Below are 25,906 nucleotides of genomic sequence, written 5' to 3' on the forward strand. Positions count from 1 at the left end.
ACTTGTTAGTTAGACTGAGCGGTGGTTTGTATAAGACTGTAAAATAATGCGTCATGGTTTTTGCGTCAGAAAATATTTGGCACCAGAGTGACAGTTGGGTATCACACTTGGTTTCAAGACAATTTTATTAAGAAGATTTAGGCCTTAATGAGCGGAAAAGTTGCCGAATGTATAAAATGCTAAATTAAATGCCCAGGGACCTGAGATATATTGAAGGGGTGGTTTCCAGTATGTATCATACCACCCAAAAATGCCTTTCTCAGCATCCAGTGACCTGTACAGATCCACAGGAGTCCTGACAAATTCTGTATTTCTCCATTCCATTGCGTAAGAAATCACGTTTTTACGCACGTCATTTCTTTTGTTTGCAACATAATTGTGCGTAAAAGTTTTAAAGAGACAAAACACATTTCGGGGGCTTCATATCTCACAGTAAGGATGGACCAATTCCTTTCCCCAAAATTTGAATCTTAGCGGGTTTGTTCGGGGTTGTTTTTTTTCTTCTTTTTTTCTGTTGACTGACACTGACTGAGCTGGATGAATCCTCCCACAGCCGGCTCATTCCCCTGAACGCGTCGGTGCAGTTTGAGTGAAGAGCCCCATCAGCTTGGACCACATCTCAAGAGTTGCGGAGCTCCGGTCTGGAAGCGGGCCAAGCCTGTCTGGTGTCAAACCAGCCTGAACAGATACTCTCAGACATCTCATTTCTTCACCTCATTCCTGAGACGGGACTCTGCCCACCCCTTGTGTAAAGCAATTTAAACCTGATAGCACATCATCTGCCTATCTCCACTGAAAATCTTTGCTGGACTATTAGACAGTCGGTCTTAACTTTTTCCTCATAAGCTCTTTGCCACCGTGCAAGAACCCGAGCCAGATATGGCTTTTACGCGCAAACCTCCTTCTGCCAACTATCCCGTGATGATATATTTTTAATTCAAACTTTATTTGGAGAATCAAAATTCTGACTTAACCGTTCTTGTGTTTTTTTATTTTTATTTTTTTTTTAAATCCATGGAAATGCTCCGTCCAGATCCATAAAGGACCTAAGTTTGGTTAATATGAACTTATTGCCAAGTGGAATATGTTTTTATTTATCTGTAGCAATCTGCTGGCTGACGGCCGAGGTCGATGCGTCTTGGTGGTAAGTACTGCACACTTTTTTTCTTTTTTCTTTTCTTTTTCCCCCCACATCGTTTTATTGAAATGCAACTGAAAAAGCTCGTGCGCATGAGTGCATGGCATTCAAATTAAACTGATGTTTCAAGTTCAAGTTTATTGTTACTTCTCGTAGTGCAAACTCGGCATACATGTGCACAAAACATTGCTCTCCAGACATTAGGCACCACACAGAAATCACTATAAAACTGATACGCACTGGTCAGCCATAGTCAGGTCTGAGACGCGTAAAAAGCGCTCCAATTGGGCTGCAAAACGTCTGCAGGCAGGAAAAATAGTCCATGTGACTTGTTTGAAATGATATCGAGTGTAATTATCCTCTCCTGTGTTTGATTATTGTTAAATAAATACCCATAAAATGTCGAAATTATACTCGAAACTGTTTCATAACTGCCTTTTTCTTTTCTTCTTCTGTGAGTGAGAAATTTCACAGAGATTAAGTGTCAAAATTCCCTCCAAGGCTTTCAACTGTATTTTTGCAGGTTGTTGAAGGCTGAATATTTGGAGAGATACCTTTCCAAAATAAAGTCATTTGATATAATTCAATTTCTCTTCATTTGCTGGTTTTCTCTTTAATCTTTAATGAATATTTGCAAAGGTTCTGTTTCCAACTTTGAGGTAAACTTTTCATATTTCCTATGATAGTGAGATGTTATTTTGACAGATGAGTTTCCTGAACTCTTTTTAAGTGTATTTCTGCTCTGTTCTGTCTGTAATCATTTAAGAAAATCTGTGAAGCCTGCAAACTGCACCCTTCCAGTCTTTCATCACCTTGTTCTGCAGGTACATGGGAGTGCAGGCTTATATCAAGATATTTGCACTTTTGTAGAGAGGGATAGGTTCAGCATTTTTCTCAATTTTCTCTCTCTGAGATCTTAAAAAAAGTCAGTGAACAGATTCTGCACCCGTCTTCCAGCCTTCTGTCGACACATGAACAAAGATGCATTTGCACATATTTTATCCCATTTTTATAAACTTTACTTCCTCTCTTTCTGCAGGTACATGGGCACCCTGGGCTCTCAGGTGATGTGCGACAACATCCCTGGTCTGGTGAACAAGCAGCGCCAGCTGTGCCGCCAGCATCCCAAAGTGATGCAGGCCATCGGGGCCGGGATGAAGGACTGGATCACCGAGTGCCAGCACCAGTTCCGCAACCACCGCTGGAACTGCAACACCACGGCCAGAGACCACAACCTGTTTGGACGCCTGTTGCTACGCAGTGAGTAGAGGGAACATTAAGAATTACTTTTACTCAAGCCTAGAAGGTCTCATTTTAAACTATTAAGGTTTTTAAATCATCAGTGAGGAGCGGTCCTTCTTATCAAACCCTCATGTGCACTAAGCGTCCTGCCTACTGTAGTGTCCATGAGCAAAGCCCCTGACCCCCTCTCAGCTCCAGTGCTGGTGTTCTGTAGTTGACCTCCGACCCTCAGTAAGACAGGCTAGAGAGAAATGAAGGTTGAACAGGTTTTCTGCGGGGGAGGGGTTGAGGGATTAGTAAATAGAGAATTCCATCATTCATGGCTAATTTTTCATGTTTCAGATGTTATAGTCAAGTCTGTTCAAATCTCCATCTTAAATACCTGCTTCACTTTGTCTCCGTGAATTATGTCTGCAGAGTCAGACATCAGATTACATTTATATCAAATTAAATGATCACTTATTGTCTCCGTATTTATATTGTCTCTTCTCATATTGAGTTGGTTCATAGATGTTATCTCTAAATGGATGAGAAGTGACATTTTAACACATCTGAACCTGTATTAGAAGAAGTCAAGATTTTATGGTCGGAAAACATTCAGAATCATGAGTCGGTGTTGTGTGTGTAACTTTTTAAACTGATTTTGAATATTTTAGTAAATGTCATCAACATATCAGTATTGAGATAATGCTGCGATGACTACAGCTACATTATATCTCCCCCCCTGCAGTAAATGATATTAGATGCACAAGTGAACATAAAGCATCTTATTCATGATATGACGGCTTCGGGGGCCGTCAGGTGCCTTCAACACACTGCATTACTAATAATAGAAAGTGAGTGACTGGATTGACTGCTACACTATATGCTGGATTGTGTTTCCAGGTCATTGTTTGCTGCTGGCACCTTTTTGTGTGTGTGTGTGTGTGTGTGTGTGTGTGTGTGTGTGTGTGTGTGTGTGTGTGTGTGTTACGTGTGTGTGTGTGTGTGTGTGTGTGTGTGTGTGTGTGTGTGTTACAGCACAGCGATCTGCTCTCAGTGACAAACACGAACCATAAGCATCAACTTAATGCTGACAAATCCAAACGATTGCTGGGTTTTCAGAGCGTTGGGTAGATTTACTGCGACACCGAAGCTTTCTGGGTAATAGATCCGTCCGCTCGCAGATATACGTTCTTTTTTCACAGAGGTTGGATCACATTCCACACCTCGTCTCACTTTACAATTGTACATTTATCACATCGGTGCAGTCGACTGGTTTCTCTGCCAGTTTGTTCCTGCGTTGCGGGGCTTCATGCTACTCAATACTTTATTATAATTTAGTGATATTATGACTTCTGGTGCACAGATTAAGAGTTGAACCAATCTGTCAATGGATGCAAAATTAAATGGCCTCAAATTTGATGCAAATCAATAATTTTAAGACCCTTTTTAAGCAAAGATTTGTTGCTTCCAGCATCTCAAATGAAGTGATTTTCATCTTTTCGCTCTTTTATCTTATTAAAAATCATATATGTTGGGTAATTTTGTATTGTTCAGCAAGCCAATCAATTTGAATAGTTCACTTTAGATTCTTGAGACTGTTATCCACATTTTTCTCAATTTTCTGACATTTTATTAATCGATTAATTGATTTTAATTTTAGCGATAACTTATAATAAAAGTTCACTTTCATCCTAGTGATGTTTGTGTTTTTCTTAGGTTCACTTAGCTACTGTCTCAGTTAGTGATTTACTCTCCACTCAGCTCGTTTAAGAGAGAAACGCTGACTTTTTCCAAATAAAAGTAACCTCGCCACTTTCAAGATCCTCATCGGGTCACCGGCACTGTTTATCTTCTCTGATCACTTGCTGAAGAAAAGACTTGATTTATGGTCCAGTTTTACAAGTGGAGAGTAGAAAAAAAGTCACTTTTTTTTTGCGGGGGGGGGGAGTTGTAGTGGAAAATGAATGTTATGAAGAATGTGACAAATGACTTCTCCCAGGCAGTAAAGTGCGATCAGCAGCGTCAGGGATTGAAATGATTAACAAGTAATGAGTAGCAATAAGCTGCCTGTCGCTGCCTGTGACAGATGTGAGCGTCGGACAGATGCATCCTGTCAAATTAAACGTGCCACTCTGTGTCTGAGCAGCTAAAATCAGTCATCTCCTTTTGAGGACATGTTATAACAAGTCATAATCTTTTTTTACATTTTTTTTTTTATTGCCACTGGAGGATCATCTGCAAGCACTGATGTTCCTCTCCCATGCTCTGAGACTTAACCTGCGAGGCGGATCCTTCGACTTATTCCGTTTCATGTCGAGGCCTCTAATCAGCCGTGTGGTATTCAGACCTCCCAGCCGGGCCCCCGGACGTGTCACACAGCATTATCACGGCACGCCGAGGCCCCCTCGTCCCCGGAGCTCCTTATTGTCAATGTCAGCGGGCTAATTTCAAACAATTACACAGGAGTTTTCTCTCTCTGGTGTCGTGTTCTCTCAGCGTTCTCCTCATTAACCTTGTTAGGCACGCTCAACTTAGCTGCTGGACCGGGAGTGATCATGCATCAAACACACACACACACAGACACACACACACACACACAGAAGTGACTGTAGTTTCAATACGGATACTGCAACAATTGTTTTTTCATACCTTAATTTGAGAAATAAACCAATTTCTCTGCAAAATTCTCAAATGTTTTTCTGAACTCAAGCAGCTATACAAGAACTTTAACTTCATAAATTGAGTCTAAGATTAAGGCGGAAATTTTGATTAGAATCAGAAACTGTTTGATCCTTTAATGAGTAAACCAGACATCCAATAGCAGCCTTCAGTTCTTGACAGTTTTGGGGTATTTTATTGGGTTTGTATTGAGATTCAATACCTGGCAGTGTTGTTTGCATTAATATGTCCATTCCTGTTAAAAGATGAATTGGGATTAAGTGTCTAATATTTGTAAAGTGAGGATTTCCATCGTTTGTTCTATCTCACATTATAATATGTATTATATCCTTTTTATCTGTCTTTGGAAAGGTTGTAGACTTGGTTTCATATTGGGGTTGGAGGTGGGGAGATACAATGAAATCATGTGTTGCTTCAACTAGTTCAACTTTAGTTTCACCAACCACAGTGACACCATATGTTTAACGTTATAAACCTTATGATTATCATTCTATCAATCTACTTTTGGTCGGCATTTTTTAAGCAACTGCCGTTCCAGGATTTTTCATTTGTCTCTTTATACAGTAGTTTTCATTGTTTGTGGCAGAGTCCGGCTTTCCTGTACAGGATACAGTTTGCATGCTCAGTCGAAAGGGATTCACAGAAAATGATGTGTGCACATATTTCAGGTGATGCGGAAGGACTGGTGCATGCCTTTATTTTATTTTATTTAATACAAAAGACAATTTCATTAATGTGTCTTAATCAATCAATTCAATGTTTGCCTCCCCAGTATTTGATGCAGGTGTCATTTCTATCAGAAACTGTAGGACCTGTGACATTAAAAACACACTTGCCATTTCCACCTGTGTAAGTACAGGAGATTGAAATCTTAAAGACTATAACTGTGATGATGGATAATGTCATAACAGCACCGTTTTCTAAAAGTGCACACCAGGAGCGCCCTGGTGGTCGAGTGGTTAGAGCGTATGCCACATAATCGCAGCGTCCCAGGTTCATATCCGGCCATGCTGCAGGTCGTTCCCCCCTCTCCTGCTTCCTATCGGCCTTTCTGCCAGCTACCGTTTGAATAAAGGCATAAAAAGCCCAAAAATAAATCTTGTATGTAGCCTGACAGGCTAAACGAAGGGCACCAATAACTCACATAACGCCTGTTGCTTTGAGCACATTGTCATAACTTAAGGTCACTTAGATTTGTCATTTTTATCGACTAAGAGTCTTTCACATTAAAGCTGCAGTGCAGGACTTCTGTCGCCCCCTTCTGGCAGTGAGAGTAATTACAAAAACACTGTAGACACACGCTGACATTACAGGCTCCGCCGTGACCTACTCCATCTCACAACTGCCCCAAAATGACTCGTTTCACTATCAGAATTTGCACCATTCAGTCTGATTGATCGGAACATTTGGAAAATCTAGACGAGCTGGACTATTAAATAATTATTATTCAATTTAGCAGCTCAGCTAACCTGAAGTCTGTATTGTGCATGCTCTGCCCGTACAGCATGCACAATATGCATTCATCTGCTATACTGTGAAATACAGAGAGATTTATCTGGTGCTGATAGACTTAATCAGCATTTTGTGAACCCAATTGGCAACAACTTCAATGTAACAGACGTTCATTTAATATACTGCAGGTTTCATTATGACGGCAGGAAAGTTAGAGTTTAGAGACGTTTGATGATAAATTCTGATTCAGATGACACGTTATTATTTTCTGACATTTTATGGAGGAAATGATTCATGCATTGAATAAGTAATGTATCAACTAATGAAAATAATCCTGAGCTGTAGCCCTAAACATCAAACATCCACATATTTTATTGCTGTCACTGCATGTGCATGCACTGTAGTGTCAAGACTTTGTAGTAGTGGTTAAACACACACACACACACACACACACACATGCACACACACTTGGCCTGTCTCAACCTTTGATCCCTCTCAGATCTCTCATCAGTTACATGCAGAGGGAGATAAGGAATTTCTATCAGGGCATTGCTGGTAAATGTTAGCAGTTGGAGGTAGATGAAGCGTTTTTTATTTCATGCCTCGCAAGAAATAAAAGCTTCTAGCAGACAACAACAAACACGGGTCATACAGGTAGCAGCGGTGGCCAAACATTTTAAGGATCTTTCGGTTTATCGCGGCTTTATTCTGCCGTCAGTCTGCCTGTATCGGGAAACGCCAGGTTCCAGATCAATAAGAGATAAAACTGTAATGTTTGATTTACATCAGTAGAGTTTATTGATGTAGAGAAGTGTACCAGTACCTGTGCTGATGATTTTTCTTTACTAGTCTGAATGCTTTCTAGTGTTTGTACAAAGAATACAGTGTTAACCTCTGACCTCAAAGTGTAGCTCTGTTCCTTGTTTTGTAGGATGCAAAGTTTATTTATTTAATTAATTATTAATCGTGCAAAATATGACATGAAAAACAAGAAAATACCTGGTTTTGTTTCATGTGTGGGCTTCCATGACTCCAACATTTCCTCTTCTCCTCTCAGGCAGCCGCGAGGTGGCCTTCGTCTACGCCATCTCCTCGGCCGGTGTGGTTTACACGTTAGCACGAGCCTGCAGCCAAGGCGAGCTGGACTCCTGCTCGTGCGATCCCACTAAGAAGGGTTCGTCGAGGGACTCCAAGGGCTCCTTCGACTGGGGCGGCTGCAGTGACCACGTGGAGCACGCCATGCGCTTCAGCCAGGCCTTCGTTGACGCCAAAGAGAGGAAGGAGAGGGACGCCCGGGCGCTGATGAACCTGCACAACAACCGAGCTGGCAGGAAGGTGAGGAGGCGCAGACCTGAGAACTGAACACCTGTAGGAAATACTGAAATGATTTAGAGATTGCATTATGTTTCTGAAAGGTTGGTTTAATTTTACAGTTGTGGAAGAGGAAGAAAAATAGTCTAAATCTTGAGTTATGCAAAAATGTAACTTAAATCTATAAAAATGCTCATCGTTGTTTGGCAGTAAGTATTCAAATAATTCAACAACCCAATATGAACTTGTATTAAGCACAAAAAACACCTTTACACAGTCAGTTGGTTGTTGGTTAATGATAAATGTAGTTTACCTGCATTGATTTTGCTCAGATTTGCATTTAACAAAGTAGCTTCAAATCTGCATATTGGGGATTTCCAATCATTAAATTGTATGTGAGACATTTAAGATCTGTTGTTATTGTTGAATATAAGACTTAATTCATATAAGAATGAGTAGTAGTGGCGTTGAAAGTAAGCTTTGAAAATGATTAAAGTCATATATAAATATTCCCTTTGTTGATAATTGGGTTAAAATATGTAAAAATCATTATGTTGTCAGTGTTGATGCCTAATAATAACTGTTGTTCATTAAATGTGATGCTTAAAGTCTACACACACTTTGTCCTAATCCTACTCCCTATTGTCTTCCCCAGGCGGTGAAGCGCTTCATGAATCTGGAGTGTAAATGTCACGGTGTGAGCGGGTCGTGCAGCGTCCGGACCTGCTGGCTGGCCATGGCCGACTTCAGACGCACCGGCGAGCATCTCCGCAAGAGGTACAACGGCGCGGTGCAGGTCGCCGTCAATCAGTACGGCACCGGCTTCACCGCTGCACACTCACACTTCAAACGACCCAGCAAGAACGACCTGGTGTACTTCGAGGACTCGCCAGACTACTGCATACGTGACCACGAGTCAGGTAAACAACATTTTAGTCTTTTTTTAAGCTTTAATATACCACAGGGTCTGAGAAGAGGATCACTCACTGAATTGATCGCTTCCTATCCCTACCTTTAAATATTTGATTTCCCAGCAAGCATTGATTTATTGATTTAGATGTCTGAGTTAAAAACTGAATTTTTGGCCACTTGGGGGCGACGAAAACAAGCTGTGAATGCAACATTGACATATCACCATCTTTTAAGTTGATATGTTGTATACTGGTTTGCAAACAGCTGCATATTTCCACATCAGACAGTTACAGACAAACACTATCATTCATTTGGAGTCATGTTTCTGCCCACCTGAGTCCAATATTCACTCTCTTTTAGCTCTGTTTTTACTCTCTACCAACTTCCTGAGGGCAAGATCTGGCTTTTTAGCTGCTAAATGCTCCACTATGTTCACCAGCTAGTCTACAGCTAACTGTCTGTTTCTTGTTAGGTGCTGAGCTGGTAGTGTACAGTGGCTTTTATTACAGCTTTTTCTCTGAAGATGACTCTATTAGAGCGCTGAGATCGAACCAAAACATTAAATTTGCAACCAGACAGCTAAACAATGAGCTGAAACTCGCTATAAAGCTCTATAAACCTCTATAAAGCCGCAGAGACTTTGATAATTCTCCATTGGTTTATCAGTTGAGTGAAGCTTCTTACATTAAGCGCTATCACTTGATATCAAATATCCGTTTAAGCCACTTTTAATCAGGTCCAAACTACATGCTGAAATATTGTCATTTAAATGCTCCTGAAACAACCAGAATATGTAACCAGAACATATAAAACACTTTAATTTGGCCCAGTGTTAACTTCAACGTTTATATTACTTTTTGGTCTCTTGGTGTAAAGGTCTGAGATTTGACACGCTATTTGGTTTCCGCTTGAATTGAAACAGGATTACGGTATTTTCTCACCAGGCCAAATGAACCAAACCCAAAAAGTAAATCCTTCAGAGTTCAACTGAACCACTTCAACAAACACGGTCGGCTGGCGTGAACATGCCTACGAAGTGTGAACTGAATGGTCATGAGGGTTATTAAATGCTTGATCACAGATGTTTGGTCGAATCACGTCTCCCGAAAACCTCCAGCAGGTACAGCTGTCTTCTTGGCACCCGAACCTGCCCAACCTTTGCTTTGGCGTTGCACATATACAACAGAACTAGTTCCAATGTGGTTTATCAGCTGTCAGTGTTTTGGTGTGTGTCAGTGTGCCAAATAGGTTCACGATCAAAGGGGCTTCTTTTTATCTTATTCCAGTAGGGATACATAAGATCTTGAAAGATAATTCCCCAAACTGTCCTAGTTTTTTGGAAAAGCTACAATCGTCATCTGGTGTTTGTTTTCCCTGCTGCTTGCTGACCAACAGGTGATAATGATTTGATTTGATTTAATTTGATTTAATTTGAATAGATTGCTGCCTGTACAAGAAATGGCACGTTGCTCTTTCACATTTGCCCCGAGGTATATAGATCTTACAGATTGAAACGTTGCCTTCAGAAGAAAAGAAAAATGATTTATTAAGAGCTTTAACTGTGTTCAGACCTCACTCACTTTTATACCTGCAATGGCATCAATTACACTTTAGAATATAAATTATCTACAAGATTATTATTGATTGAGATCCAACAGAGGGCGGGGGTAATAAATATTTCATCAGCGTTTTTTATTGATGTGCTGTTTTGTGATTACCTCGGTTTGAACATGTGAGTGCATGGAGATAGTACAATCAAAGGAATAAATCATTTAGTCCTTTTGTTCCGGGGCGTTGTCAACATCAATGTTACAATCACCAACATCAGCTACACAGTCAAAAGTCAATAGACAGCAGTTCATCATCAGAAAGGTTGCATTTATCGAGGTGGTCTTTAGATATTTAGGAACATAGCTCGAGTAGAGGAATTCAACTGAAGAGCTTCATTTTCATTTGCATTGGTGGCAACTCCCCCTCCTTTCTCATACACTCTTGCATCACTCATAAAATTGAAGTTCGGAGGTGTTGACTCGATCGGAACAGCTGCACTGTTATCTTGATCTAACCGAGTTTTAAAAAGTTAGTTTTAAAATCATAAAATCAAGATTATGCTTGAATAAAGTGTTTTTCCTGACAAAGACCTGACATTTAAAGGTAGATTTAGAGTCTTAGAAGCATTATCTGACCTGTTTTTTTGGGACAGGCTGTGGCTGACAAGGAACGGATGCTAAATTTGATGAATTTGCAGAATCGGTTGGGTGCTTCCTGTTTCTTTGCAGGTTCACAACCCTTTTTCTATTACCTATTAAGACAGGATTTTAGGAAAGTGGCACATTGGGCCCCAGCTTGTCCATGGAATGAGTCATGAGAGCCATCAGCCTTCCAGCCGGGACCCAGCAGATATCAGTCAGAGCTTGCTGTATTTTGTACACAAATAAGTGGGTGTGCTGGGCTTGTATTTGGCTGGAGAGACAAGAAGATGATTCAGATGATGTAATGGAAGGAGTGGGCGTGATTACCGTGACGATTATGTCAAAACTGGCCGAGGATTTGGTGGAGGTGGACGCCAAAAGAGGGGTTTAGGGGAGAGAAATCTTTAATCTGGTCTGTAAACTCCAAGAAGAAGGAAGGGAGAAAGAGTGACTGGAGATGAGAGGATGACCTGGATGGGGTTTGTTGGGGGGGGGGGGGGGGGGGGTGAAGAAGGTGAAAGGGGGTTGGAGACTCATCTTCCTTTTGGCTCTGATGTCCCTCATGTTTTAAAGGTCTCTTCAGGCGGTGGCTGAGGTGGCTCTCTTTCAAAGTTTCTACCACATTTTGTTATGTCTTCTCCTTCTTTTGATTCCTCTTGTCCTTGGCAGAGGGATGCAGGATGTAAAATGGTTAGAGATAAACAATTTGACTCTTGACTAGTTAAGGCAAAGTCCATCTGCCCTTTAAAAGGATGATTGCGGTCCCTGAAAAAGTTAAAATTTGTCAATAAAAGTGCAGTGAATGAACAGTACATGCAGTTGAGAGCTACGTTCAAGCCAAAAATCTGCTGAATCTCTCAACTCCTCTTCGGACCTGGTGGTGGAGGACCACTGATAAACACCTCAGCTGACTGTTCAACGGGTCAATAAAGTCTCGTCTCAGTACTTAAAGACTGTTTCACAACATCATTGGTCCCTGTGTGCACTATGATGATTTTCACAGTTGGATGTGGACAGCCACGATATGCAGGATTCTCTCAGTCATGTTAGAGACCAGATCTTTGAGAAAACTAAGAGTATTTTGGTGGGTGTTTCTTTTTACCGCACATGCTTCTTACATCTTTTACCGCTAAAGTCACCCACAGAGTTTGAGGCCCAGTGGACGTCTTCTCCCCCTGTAGACTCTTCCTTTTTCTGATTTACTCTCAGTTCTTACCCCCCCCCCCCTGCTGTGTGAAGATGAGAGGTTATCCAGGTCGTCAGATGTGGATTCATGGTCCTGCAACAGCGGAACAAATGTGTTCTCCAGTTGCACACTCGTTTTGTTGCTAATTCTTGCAGGTTCTTCGTAGCTGTCCACGTACTACTAAGAGCAGAAGGGTTGAAAGAGGCCCGCTCTGCCTGGACGATAATGCGGGCCAGCCGGTTGCATCACAAATCTCAGGGCGCTGGGCTCTGCCTGTTACTCGTCCTCCCATTTCACAGTGAAGTGATTTACTCTTAGGCTTTACACCAGGAGAGCTCCAAGGAGGATTACCACTTGTAGATTTGTTATCCGGTACACAGCCCTCCTGTTTCTCGATCGTCTCGTTGGTGCTAACTAGCCGTGTATTGGTATGATGTTCACCGCTGTTTTGAGTCCGTGGTAAAGTTCCTGCATAGTTCATTCACTTCTATAAATGGGTTTATTGTCTCCAGCGCTGCAATCTTCTGCAGGAGTTTATTGAAATCGTCTGTAAAGATTCAGACATCTTCCTGCTAATTAGGTTTAGTAGTTTAATATCATGTTATCAGTCACTGCAGTATAGGTTTGTGCTGTTGTTGGCCTCGCTCACATAGTACTGAGAAGGTAATAAAAATGTTGAAATATGGCAATAGCCTATTAAATCTACAAAGAATTACAGTCTCAGTGATTTATACGTATCCTGGAGCAGCTACTTGTAATTTATTGCAGGAAATAAACAAGAATATGAGCAGAAAGCAACAAATATCTGCACTGTATAAAAAAAAAAAAAAAAAAAAAAAGAAGCAGGATGTTGCTCTCACCTCGAGTCGTCATGCCTGATCTTTATCTAGAATTTATCACGGAAAATGCATAATAGAAAATTATGATTATTTACTTCATTATTAACTTATTTTACTTTGTGTGTGAGTGCTTGTGATTCGTGTGAAGGTGCTGCAATCTGTATTGAGTTTTGTTTTTGCATTATTCACAGAGGAATGTTATTTATTTAGAGCTGCAGTGATTATTTATTTAGTTAATTGACCCAAAACTTAACGGCCAACTATTGTGATTATTGATCATTCGAGTCTTTTTGAATCTCTTTTTGTTTAAGAAAAAAGGTTAAACCCTCATTCTAGCTTCTTAAATGTGAATATTTTCTGCTTTCTTTAATCCTTTTGTAACAGTAAACTGAATATCAAACACATTTTATTAAAAAGAGAAACTCCTTGAGATGGACCATCTTGTTTCCACTCCCAAACCCTGTGATTCCCCCCAAAAATACCAAAACACATACAGTATATATACTCCATAACCATACATTTATCTCAGATATAATCAGAAACAAGAGCAAGTTGTTTGAAGATTCGTACAAAGAGAATAGAAATGAAAGGCGGGTAACATATCTAAGTGAGCTGGGCAGGGTTTTTTTTTTCTTTCAGTCGGAGTTTTAAATTTAAAGCACGTCGTCACTTTTTGCTTTTGAGAAATTCTAGGAACGAGGAAAAAAAGGATACTCAGCGTGCCTTAGAGGCTTTACAATGATCCACAGTATAGGAGATTAAAAGTTAATTAAAGTAAGAAGGATAGTTGAAGAAAATGCGTTTAAAAATGAATTGCAAGAAGTGAAAGTGTCTTTTAGATTTAGGTGTTAACCAGAGTAGCAATAAGGACAGGATAAGGTCTATAAGGACACCTTTAAACTATTAAACCTATAGAGACTTTAATGAACTACATTAAAAGGACGGAGATTTATTTCTGAGGTATTTTTATAGAAAATCTGCATACTCTAGTATTAGTAATATCACCTTTGAATTCATTATTTTCCTGACTTGTTTGTGTGAAACAGTTAATAAAATATATAATATTCTATTTTCTTTATCACTGAGTCAATATGGAGCTTTAAACAAAGTTGAGAATCAAGCCAGAGACCGATGTCCTAGCTAAGCTATTATTTGACTCGATTATTATTTAAAAGCAAATAATTAAAGACAAATGGCACACTGTGAGACTTCAGATATCTTTGGCTTGTGGATTGTTGGTCGGGACAAAATGAGACGTTTAAGAGCTTCACGTTGAGCTTTCTGGAAACAGTGTTTGACATTTTATAAAAACAAATGAGTAATCGCTTAATCCAGAAAATATTTGATAGATTAACTGTGAATGAAAACAATTGTTAGTTTGCAGCCTTAGTCTTATACTTTTAGACGATGTGGATCTTTGTGTGTGTGTGTGTGTGTGTGTGTGTGTGTGTGTGTGTGTGTGTGTGTGTGTGTGTGTGTGTGAATCGTCATGTCAACGCCGGCTCTGCTAACTTTTTGTATTTTCTTAGTGATGTATCAAACTTCTAACATCAAAAAATAACATCTTGAATTGACGCTGCAGCTCTGATATCAGCATGTAAAACTCTTCCTCCTGTTCTGTTCTTTACACTTCTTCTTCTCTCATCAGTAGTGTCAGAGAGACGGTGGGTGGATCCGTCTACGATTATATAACATGTCATAAATTCTATATATGTGTCCTGGAACAAGACAGTGAGTGTGAGAAAGAGAAAATGTTTGTGTATGAAAACTGTGTGAGAAAGAAAAGATGAAGAAAAGAAGGTGTATGAGTTTGAGGTGTGTATATGTGTCTGTGTGTGTGTGTGTGTGTGTGTGTGTGTGTGTGTGTGTGTGTGTGTGTGTGTGTGTGTGTGTGTGTGTGTGTGTGTGTGTTCGAGTGGATCTGGATGCCTCTCAGGCAGCAGATGATCCGTGGCGATCGGGTGTCAGCCAGTTTAAGACCCATTACACACTTCTGTAGGCTGAAACCTTAGAGCACCGCACATCACTATAAATCACCACCAATGAAAACACACACACACACACACACACACACACACACACACACACACACACACACACACACACACACACACACACACACACACACACACACACACACACACACACACACACACTCGAGGGCATGCTTGCCCAGCGAGGGGAGGCATATTTTGGGGCAGGTTGGATCACACAACACAACACAATACAAGACAAACGCACACACACACAAAGGGGAAGTTTACAGTGTGTTAGGAGCATGTGTGTGTGAGACGCTGCTCTGTGGTCTAATGTCGACTTTCTGCTTCTGACTACGTTAAATTTCTCTTTTTTGAAACTCAAATAATCAGTTCAAGCTTCCTCACAGCTACGGTTTTACCAAATATTATGTTGTGCAACTAAAAGTGCCAGGATGATCAACGTAAGATAAACACATAAAAACCACATTTTCCCCAGAAGAACGTGGTGCTGTCAACATCTTGGTTGAGCCAAAGGTCCAAAAGTTAGAGCTCAAAAAATAGACCAAGAACAGAGCAACTATTTTAACTTTTATTAGGTAAAAAAAAGCCAAATATTTTCTGGCTTCAGCTTCTCAGACGTGAGGATCAGCTGTTTTTAATTCATTGTAAACTGAACATTTTCAGGCTCTTGACTGTTGATTTGGACAAAACTAATTCCAACAAGACTCTGGGAACCTGTGTTGTGCATCTTTCACTATTTTCTGACATTTTACAGGATAAACAATGAATGGAAAATCAATAGAATAATCAATAATAAAAAATTGTAATTGCATTTGTAAGCTTGACCATTTTATCTTCTGATTTGTGCTGCAGCTCATTATTATTTTCATTGACTTTTTTCTCAAATAGTTGTTTTGGTTAATATAAAATGTCAGAAAATTATGAAAAAAAGCTGATCACTTATTCCTGAATTTCATCTTTAGTCCCAACCAACAGTCCACAACTCAAATATATTTAGTTTATTATAATTAAAAACTAAAGAAACTGGAAAATATTCACATTTGAGAAGCTGGAATCAGAGAATTTGAACATTATATTTAAAAAACCCAAAAATCAACGATTAAACTATCATTACAATAAATAATCTGGTGAAACTCAACTAATCGATTAACGGACTAATCATTACAGCTGTACTTCTTCTCAGGTGGGTTGCTGCATCTTTTATTGGAGCTTCCAGGTGACGTCAGGTTCACACTTTTTAATCCAACAGTCAAAAACAAGTCGAGCTTTAGTGTCCGTCTCTCGAGGACTTTTAAGAGTCAAAGGATCGCGTTTGATGTTTTGCGGAGAATCAAACGTCGAGAGCTTTCAGTCACAGGACAGTTTATCATGACGTGCATTCTGTGTGCAGGTCAGATTTTCAAGGCACCGTCATGGTCTATAAGGTACTGAGAGGAGTTTTATGAGCTTAAAGAGTCAATTAAAGCTGTTCAGATATGTTCAGAGACACATGGTTTACATTCAGAGACAGTGGATAGAAAATAGTGAACTCTAGTGTTATAATATATGGTGTAATATTAACAGATTTGATGTTTCTTTTAATGTATTAACACAAAAAACTCAATTTATATTGTACTTGAACTCAGTTTAACACTCAAGTACTGAGTTTGGCAGCCAGTTGATGCTTTATATTGTGCTTCTTTTTCTAGCTTCACAATGCATATTTTCTTTTTTTTTGCATCAGTTAATTTTCTGCAACGTTAAAGAGTCAATTAAAGCTGTTCCGATATATATTTAGACACATGGTCTTCATTCAGAGTGTAGATAGAAAATAGAGGTTTGATAACATCCGTTGACTTTTTTGCAACCTTTAACGCTAAAAACTCACAGCTAGTTAACACTTGATATCGTGCTTCTTTTTCTAGCTTCACAATGCATATTCTTTTTTTTGACTTATTTAATTTTTGCTGTGTTACATCCTCGTTTACAGGTCGGTAACCGAGCTTAAATGTCGTAGCGTATTTCAGCTTTTCAGCAAACTGTAGCTCGGTTTAAACTTCGACATGAACTCGTGCTTTCAGAGATTCTTTAACACCGCTGAAATCGTCTTCCGTGTAACCTCTTGAAGGACCTCTGGAGGTCTCAGGGCCCCTTTTGGGAGCAAGTCGAGGCTTCCCAGCAGACATGAAGGCGTTACAGCCTGTGTACATGTAAGCAAGGAGAGGTAACACACACACACACACACACATAACACACACTGGGCCTCATGAGAACTTTACTCGCTTCCCTCTCTCTAAAGACCAGCTCCTTTGGGACACACACACACAGTCAGGCATGTAAACCTGCTCTCAATCATGACACGTACTGTATGTTGAAACCGCTCCCAGACACACCAAACGCAAGATGTGAACAAACACACATGAAACACACACACACACACACACACACACACACACACTTTTGTGCAATAGACTCTCTTTTCTCTCTTCCATCACAAAACACATTGAGAAAGCGCTCAAAGACATGCAAACTCGCCCTCAATCATTCTGGAAACACACAGACTGAACCCATTCTCACAGACAGACGGACACACACACACACACACACACACACATGCAGGCTCCGAGCCCACAGAGATAGTGAGACGGCCCCTCTGTGCCTCTTTAAAGTGTGAAATCAATTTCCCTCGGCCCCGGCGAGGCTCAGGTGCTAAACTCATCTCTCGGCGCCCCCTCATCTTAATTCAATAAGCAGACGCAGAGAGAGAGAGAGAGAGAGAGAGAGAGAGAGAGAGAGAGAGAGAGAGAGAGAGAGAGAGAGAGAGAGAGAGAGAGAGAGAGAGAGAGAGAGAGAGAGAGAGAGAGAGAGAGAGAGAGAGAGAGAGAGAGAGAGAGAGAGAGAGAGAGCTGCGAGGAAGACTCTGGCCGTGATGTCACCCCTAGCATCGCGGCATACCTCGGATGACAGGCGGGCACGCTGCCAGAGAGAGGCGGGGCCGAGGGTCATGCCCAGACATATTACCTGGCGAGGGAATGGTGCAGAGACGGTGCACACACACTGAGCGCAGCAGAATGTAAACACGAGCAAATTCCAGGACAATGTTCGAGATGGTTCTTGAAGCCAGTTCGTAATTTTTTCTGAACCTTTATTTATACAGGAGAAGTCATCTGAATACACACACTTTCACACAGAGACACACACACGCACACACACACACACACACACACAGAGACTCACACACACACACACGTTCTTCTTCAGTAACCTCACAGTCAGACAGTAACAGTCAGTCACACCTGCACCGTCCTCTGCTGTCTCAACATCTGCACCACAGCAGCCCAGAGGTTTACACGCTGCAGGACGAGTTTTATCAAGTTTTTCGGGATTATAATTCAAGACGCTAACAAAACTAGAAGAGATATCAAGTCTATCAGTTACATCTTTCATAATCATAGTTTAATCAATCAATCCAAGATGGCATCTTTGTTGATTTTTGTCTGATAAACTCTCTAAAATCCAGACTTTATGTTGTACAATTGTATTGAAAAAAGAGAGAAACATTCAATCCTTTCATTTGAGCAGCTTCTTACAGCATTTTGGATTAATTAATGACTTAAATAATTAAATAATAATCAAAAATGTTGTGTATTGGGGCATCTAGGCGTGGATGGTAAAGGTAAAGGTACTTTATTTGACACACACAGAGTTGTACAGTGAAATTCGGTCTCTGCTTTTAACCCATCCTAAGTACTGTGCAGCAACCCGGGGACCAACTCCACATCCATGTCAGAGCCTATCATATCAACCTATCATTCATCGTTTATGACAATGGGAGAAAACCAATGCAAGCACAGGGAGAACATACAAAGCCCACACAGAAAGGCCCAGCTGGGTATCGAACCCAAGACCTTCTTGCTGTGAGGCAACAGTGCTAACCACTGACTCTGGGTCGGTCTCCTGCAGTCCTCTGGTCTGTCCTCAGATTGTGGACTGTGCACTGCATCATCACACATTTTTAGAAGCACCAATAGTTGCTTTATTTTAACACCAACTTATTGAAATAAACCTGCTTTTACAGGCTGAACACCAGTTGATGGGGCACCCAAATGCATCGTCACTACTCCCTAAAACTTCACTTTGGATCATAGAAGTTGAACCCCTTTGACACAATGCATTTAGAAACCAATACTCCCATTTTGGGGTCATCCCACATGTTCCCACAACCCTATGTTCCCTCATGGCTAAGACATTTTCCTCCCATCAAAATTAGGCCCTAATTTGCCTAAAATGCTTGAAAGACAGGTGAAATTCTTGATTTCATTATCAAACTGAGGGAACATACAGCTTTGGGAACGCAGACATTTATACAGCTTATACTGAATCAAAACTACTGGTATTTGCAGCTAGCTCTGTAGTTAACTTACTAGCTAGCTGTAATCACTCGTCAAAACAACATCATGTCATAAACAGCTGCAGCAGCAGCAGAGCGCGAAATTACACAATGATTCTCTGGAGCTGCAGGTTTTGCTCAGATATGATCAGAGCCTTGAAGTGTAACAATACGCTGTCAGTGTCTGTGTCACTGAGGTGCTGATTCCACCGCGTTTTTTTTTTGTCATAAACACAGAATGATTCATTCTTTTAAGCCGACACAACAAGCTGTGTTATTATCAGGAAATCTCGACATGAAGCCACAAACTGTCTTTGTTATGATTATTTGATCAAAATCTGAGATTCTGATGTGGTAAATATTTAAAATGATGAGACATGCAACATTGTGTGCAGGCTGTTGTCGTTGTTGCTGCTCATATTTGACATCAGCAGATAACAGTCGTGCTATTATTGCTGAAAAAGTCCCTGCAACATTCCTGCGGATGATGCGGAGAAGCAACACATCAAACATAAACTCATCTCTGACAGATTGATGTACAACAAAAACAACATATCAAGATTTTTATGAAAGGGTGCAACTGACAAAACTGATTATTTTCTCAAATGACTGATGAATCATTCGGTCTATAAAATGTCATAAAAACGGTGGAAAATGCACGTTGGATTTTCCCAGGGTAAGAGGTGATGTCATTGGTGACAAAACCCAAAGATATTAAACTTGTTTGTATGTTTAAAAAAATGCGAATTTTCACATTTAACAATCTGGATGGGTTAAAAGTTTGAGACTATATTTGATTAATGACTGAAATGATTAAGTAATTGTCCAAATATTTGCACATTTTCATTTTTTGTTGAGCATTTAATACATTTTCTTTCTTTCGATCTGCATTAGGAGCGGCTTACGCATTTTCTATTCTTTCTGACTCTATTTTTAATATAAAAAAGATCAAAGCAAACACTGTTATGTTGAGATAATTCTCACATGAAAATGACCTCTGCAGGCTTCTGTAGTTTTATGATAAAGGAAGTAGTTGCTGTTCCTCCTCAAACACCTGAAACAGACAGTCTGGGTGTTTTTGTGGAGGTAGAAAGTGTGTGTGTGTGTGTGTGTGTGTGTGTGTGTGTGTGTGTGTGTGTGTGTGTGTGTGTGTGTGTGTGTGTGTGTGTGTGTGTGTGTGTGTGTGTGTGTGTGTGTGTGTGTGTGTGTGTGTGTGTGTGTGTGTGTGTGTGTGTGTGTGTGTGTGTGGGCGACATTCGGGGGGGAAAGTGAGTGTCTGCGTTATCAGTGAGGCCAGTCTACCCATAAAGTGTACGAGGAGATTGTGTGTGTGTGTGTGTGTGTGTGTGTGTGTGTGTGTGTGTGTGTGTGTGTGTGTGTGTGTGTGTGTGTGGGCCATGGGATGTCTCCTGTAAAATGAACAGCCGATGAAGAGTGGGAGTGCAGGCTTGACGGCTCCTATCATCAATCTCTCATCTGTCCTCCGTCCAGCGTTCATCGTCTTACCCCCACCTACTCCACCCCTCACTCTCTCTCCCACCTCTGTCTCATCTTCACTGTACTTGCCCGCAATATACTGCGCTCCCATTGGCTCCTGATAACCAATTAAACTATTCAGATTGGCGTGTCACATTCCCGTAAGGAATAATGATGCTATAAACCATTTTATGCATTTTTGCAGTCATGCCTTTATATGATAATCGAAAATGCAGGAGGACATTAAAGATGAGTAGGAAGAGTTGTAAGTCATGCAATAAAGGTGATTTTTTTATTTTTGATAAAAGATGAACCTCATTCTCCTGGAGTGTTAATGGAAAACTGCAAAAACGATGTTTCACTTCTTTCTGTGGTGTTTTTCTCTCAGATGTGTCAAGTACAAAGTAGTTTCCCAGCATGACTCTTTTACCTTTTTTTTCCTCTGGAATAATTGTGAGTGTAGGTGTCAAACTGTTCCATTAGTCACAGAAATGTGTTTTTTTCATTCTCTAAATAAACCTAATGTTTGCTCAGTGGGAAATGAAGCAGTTAAATCCTGCTGCTGCTGCAAAGTGATTTAGCCTCAAGGAGCAATTAAGTTGATCTGATCTCAAACTGGGCCCTCTCTGTGTGTGTGTGTGTGTGTGTGTGTGTGTGTGTGTGTGTGTGTGTGTGTGTGTGTGTGTGTGGAAAACAGAAGATTTGACTCAAAAAGGTGCCTTATGTAAGATTTGAACTTTCTGTTGTTTTTTTAGTTGCTGATAATGAAAAAGTAGTGAAGAAACTACAATTTTTTTTTATTTTTAGATTTTGTCTCTCACCCTACTTTTATTCTCCACCTTAAATCACACTTGAATAACTGTAGTAAAATGTGTACGCTCATCTGAAGTATGTATAAGATGCTCAAGTTCCTCTTTTATTTATTAACACCAGTTTATGTGTTGGGAAATGATGATGGATGGTTTTTATGCATGCACATTGCACAACATACACTGTAGTTCACTTACATCTCAAAAAAGCCCATAAATACTCCTACAGCCATGCAGACAATGGTACTTTTTATTCTTCCAGATTGATGCTGAAATTTGTTATTTTGATTGAATTTGGTTTGTGCTGCTTCAGCTTTGAAAAATTACACTTTAAAAAAAATGGAAAAATGAAGTATTCTGTTTACTCTGGATAATCATCAGACTTCTCTATGGTCAGCTTTCATTATCAACAAGTTGTCTGTTCAGTTTTATAATGTCGTTTTTCAGCTTTGAGTACCACAAATAAAACTCTACTCACCTGTCTTGTATTGGATTGACGGCAGAAATCTGAAAAGTAGAAATCAAATCAAACAATCTGCAATAATAGATGCTGTTAGAGGTTATTTGGGTGAATTGAGCCTTTAATTTTTCACTTGAAACCTCACTGATCTCTCTCTGTGTCTCTCCAGGTTCGATGGGGACCGGCGGGCGGGTGTGTAACCGCACGTCTCGCGGCGTGGACGGATGCGAGGTGATGTGCTGCGGTCGAGGTTACGACACGTCGCGGGTCAGCCGCACCACCAAGTGCGAATGCAAGTTCCACTGGTGCTGCGCCGTGCACTGCCGCGACTGCCACCAGCAGGTCGACGTGCACACCTGCAAGGACCAGACGTGACACCACCGGGAGCCGCCGCCGCTGCCACCAACGACCCGCTCGCTCACGTTAAACCAGCAGTTACTGGTACCAAAACTACTGCTTCTGTACTGGTTGTCAAACTGGTCTGCATCTGTACATGTTCACCATCAGTCATCGAGCTGTAAGTGACGATTTAAAGGATGTTGTGACTCCATCTTTGGTGCGAGACACCTTTTTATTTCAGCACTGTCCTTCCCAAAGATCAGCTGTCACTCTTAACAGTATGTAGTGAAGTATCAGTAGGAAGTGCTCCTTTCTTTGTTCAGACACGCTGTGTTTTTTGCTGCTCCGTTTATTCCAAACATCAGGAGACGGTAAAAACACATCACTTGCGCTCTTGAAATAGCTTCCAGACTTCAGATTAATAGAGCAGAAAATATAGAAGCTTTCATCAGCTGGTTGTAGGTTATATGACTAACATTAGTGAGCTGTTCATGTATCTTAAAATATATATATCAATCAACACAAACTGATTCATACTACGGCTAATTTCTATGCAGAAACCTGGTTTTCAGAAAGCAAACTGGCTCGGTGTGAGTTATTAAAAGTGATATTTCCGTTATTTTTCATCTTTAAACTCACTTCAGGATCCTGCTGGACTGACAAAGAAACACTGATTTAACCAGAGAGCCTGTTTACACCTGACATTAACGTCTCTGGTCATCTGATCATAGCTGGACAGCTGAGACACATTTCTGTTCACACCTGTCTCTATTATGTATCTCGGGCTGACCTCTTGTGTCCCAGATTTTGTTGCTGCCTTCGTCACTTCTGTTAGAAGGTAACAGGACCTCGCTCACAGTTATTATGTCAGTCAGACAAACGGCAGATTTGTTTTTAGTGCTAAAAGCTAATTAAAATGTTTTTAAGTCCTGATATACACATACGATTTATTCCCAACCGTTCAGATTACTCCAACCATGTACATCTGTGCTCATCTTCATTCTTTCAACCGTCACGTCCTGCATTGATGACGTATTCTCCATCCGTGACGTCACCCATTGGTTTGTGGACTGCTGCTCGGAAGCCAATAGTTTCGGATCTGGGCAGCGCCATCTTGAAAATTTTTGGTGCATGCCGGGAAAAATAAAAACACGGATTCTACTTATATGGGCATCAGGAGGGGCAAGAGGCGCCCTCCTGAACCTGTGATCCAATCAACCTGTCAATCACAACGTAGCCACGCCCTAATGCATACCCTGCTTTATCGTCACATATAAAATCAGGGAGGCCAAAATGTCCCAAATGAACATCATACTGCATTGAAGAAGGCTTTAAACTAGCGATTGAGACCATAAACACATTTTGAAAACGTTTACTGAGGTTAGAAATCAAGTGAGAAGTTGGTGAATTCTCCATTGACTTGTATAGAGACAGAAGTCCTTTTGACACCAAAACGGTCGCCCCCTGGTGGCCTTTTGATAGAATGCAGTTTTAATTTACTTCTGCGTTGGCATTATTTCAGAAGACCAGGACTCCCCGCCTGGTTACGTCCTTGCATCAGGACACATTTACATTTACACTACAAAAGATACGTGTTCAGATGTGTCCCAGACCACCTCGGCAAGTGGTTTGAGTGATTGGATCACAATGCATGTTGGAGGTTGTTTACACTTGTTTTCAGCGCTGTCCACTTGTGATCGAATCACCCGAGACAAACGTTAATGTAAAAGGTGTAAACAGGGTCAGAGACGCCCAGGCCAAAAATTAATCTGGTGGCTCACATTGAAGTTGTTTGGAAGTAAACTACTGCTAATCTCACACTGAGGATTAACTAATTAAATTATATAATCTATGATACTGTTGTCAAATCTGTCAACAGTGAGAACGAAAGTGTTTTGTATCCAGTGCAGTTTTTAACAGTTATAATGCAAAGCAGAATGTAAACCAGTCATAAAGGACTGTAAAGTTGGTTTGTCGTCATTCATTTTATAGATTTTTTTCGGTTTGTTTTGTTGCTGTAGTGTTTTGCACTTGTTCAGCTTTGTTATAACACCTTCCAAAAATCCTAAATTCATTTCAACTGTCTAAAATCCTTTTCTTTTGTCAGCCACCTGTTCACAAACATCAAGATCTCCGATATTGCGCGTTATGTTTTCAGTTTTATCACCAGATTTTAACTCCTCACAAAAGCACATCGATTTGTTTTTTTTTTATCATGTTGCAGCCAAAACTTAAGTCTATTTAAAACAAAAAAATATCTATAGTTTCAGCAATCATAAAAGTAATGGTTTATTTTCTTAATAACTAACGCTTCTCAGTAATTTACAGTTTCATTGAATCACTGCTCTTAACTCACAAAACTGGCTTTTAACATACTAACTAATTTTCACGTTCAGTAGACTCCAGGTTCAGTTTTTCCCACCTGTTGCACACGAGTCAACCTGCTCCCCCTACAGGCAAGAAAAGCAACAGCAGCAGCTTTAACCTGCAAATGTAGACTCGTCAACGTCGCCTCCTACAGGCACAAAAAGCAGAAACTTCGACACTTGTGCGAACCACAGGCAGTAAATGTTGAATCAGCTGGTCTGTTAGTCATCATTTTGTTTCCTGATGGAAATATCTCAATAACTATTGGACGGATCGCCATCGTGCAGCCAGTATAAACAGCTGTATATATTATACACAGGACTGTATCTGCAACATCAGGCGGACCAGATGATTACTGACAAACAGTTTAGACAGGGTGAATGTGTTAATTGTAGAAATATTCATGTGTTCAGAGTAAACTTTACTTTTTCAATAAACAATAGAAAAACACGGAGGAGAAAAACATATGATTCCAACCAGCAACGTGAACTCTGAACTCTTCACAGCATTCAGCACATAATTAAAATATAAGTTTATGGGTTAGAAGGGGTTAAAACTCTTACATTTGAGCAGTTTTAACCTGTTAAACTCACCTGCAGGTGGCGCATTTGTTAAAATGTTACTTTCTTTGCCTGTTGGAGGAGATGTGGACGGGTGTAGAGCTGCTTTTACTTTACTTGCCTGCAGGTGGCGCAGCTTGATTTCAAACTGCACGTGGTTTTATAATCCAGAAGTCCTCGAAACGGTTGCTTAAAAGCTTCTAAATGAATTAACACCAAGTTAAAAAGTGAAAGTTGGACGTGGTGACTCTAAATTCCAAGCTTTGGATTTTAAGATCTGCTTGTCCCATCTAGTCTTGAGTCTAATAAACAATAAAAAAACATGAATATTCCACTGATGCAAACAGTCACACACATTACTCTGAGAATTGTCGCCTCCTAAACCAAAACACAATTATATCTGCGTTATTCATAAGACACTAATTTCAAAGTTTAAACACAAGACTTTTTCACCATTACAAACCGCCGTCCGGTCTCATCCAAAAAAACGTGTAAATCCTCCATTACTCATTCTGTCGTTTCAATGTATTTATTTACTCTCAAGTGTGTAAAAATGTCTCCAGTGTGTTTGTGAAATCCTGTCTGGCAGA

The 25,906-nt window shown here is 40.4% G+C and overlaps 1 protein-coding gene across 1 annotated transcript; it reads left to right on the forward strand.

Moving 5' to 3' along the window:
- Positions 1 to 1,061: 1,061 nt before the first annotated feature.
- wnt2 (wingless-type MMTV integration site family member 2) lies at positions 1,062 to 22,425 on the forward strand. The gene is made up of 5 exons (XM_062420190.1): positions 1,062 to 1,144; positions 2,178 to 2,398; positions 7,554 to 7,831; positions 8,463 to 8,727; positions 22,220 to 22,425. Exons 1-5 carry the CDS (start codon positions 1,062 to 1,064, stop codon positions 22,423 to 22,425), a joined length of 1,053 nt encoding a protein of 350 aa, XP_062276174.1.
- Positions 22,426 to 25,906: the final 3,481 nt, after the last annotated feature.

This window comes from Scomber scombrus, chromosome 6 (assembly GCF_963691925.1).
Source record: "Scomber scombrus chromosome 6, fScoSco1.1, whole genome shotgun sequence".
In the NCBI taxonomy this organism is placed as follows: Eukaryota; Metazoa; Chordata; class Actinopteri; order Scombriformes; family Scombridae; genus Scomber; species Scomber scombrus.

What these genes read in the sequence shown, in the direction of transcription:
- wnt2 (XM_062420190.1), top strand. Translation starts at nt 1,062, where the DNA reads ATGAACTTATTGCCAAGTGGAATATGTTTTTATTTATCTGTAGCAATC. An exon ending in TGGACGCCTGTTGCTACGCA is followed by an intron (nt 2,399 to 7,553) that starts GTGAGTAGAGGG and finishes TTCTCCTCTCAG; the next exon opens with GCAGCCGCGAGGTGGCCTTC. An exon ending in CATACGTGACCACGAGTCAG is followed by an intron (nt 8,728 to 22,219) that starts GTAAACAACATT and finishes GTGTCTCTCCAG; the next exon opens with GTTCGATGGGGACCGGCGGG.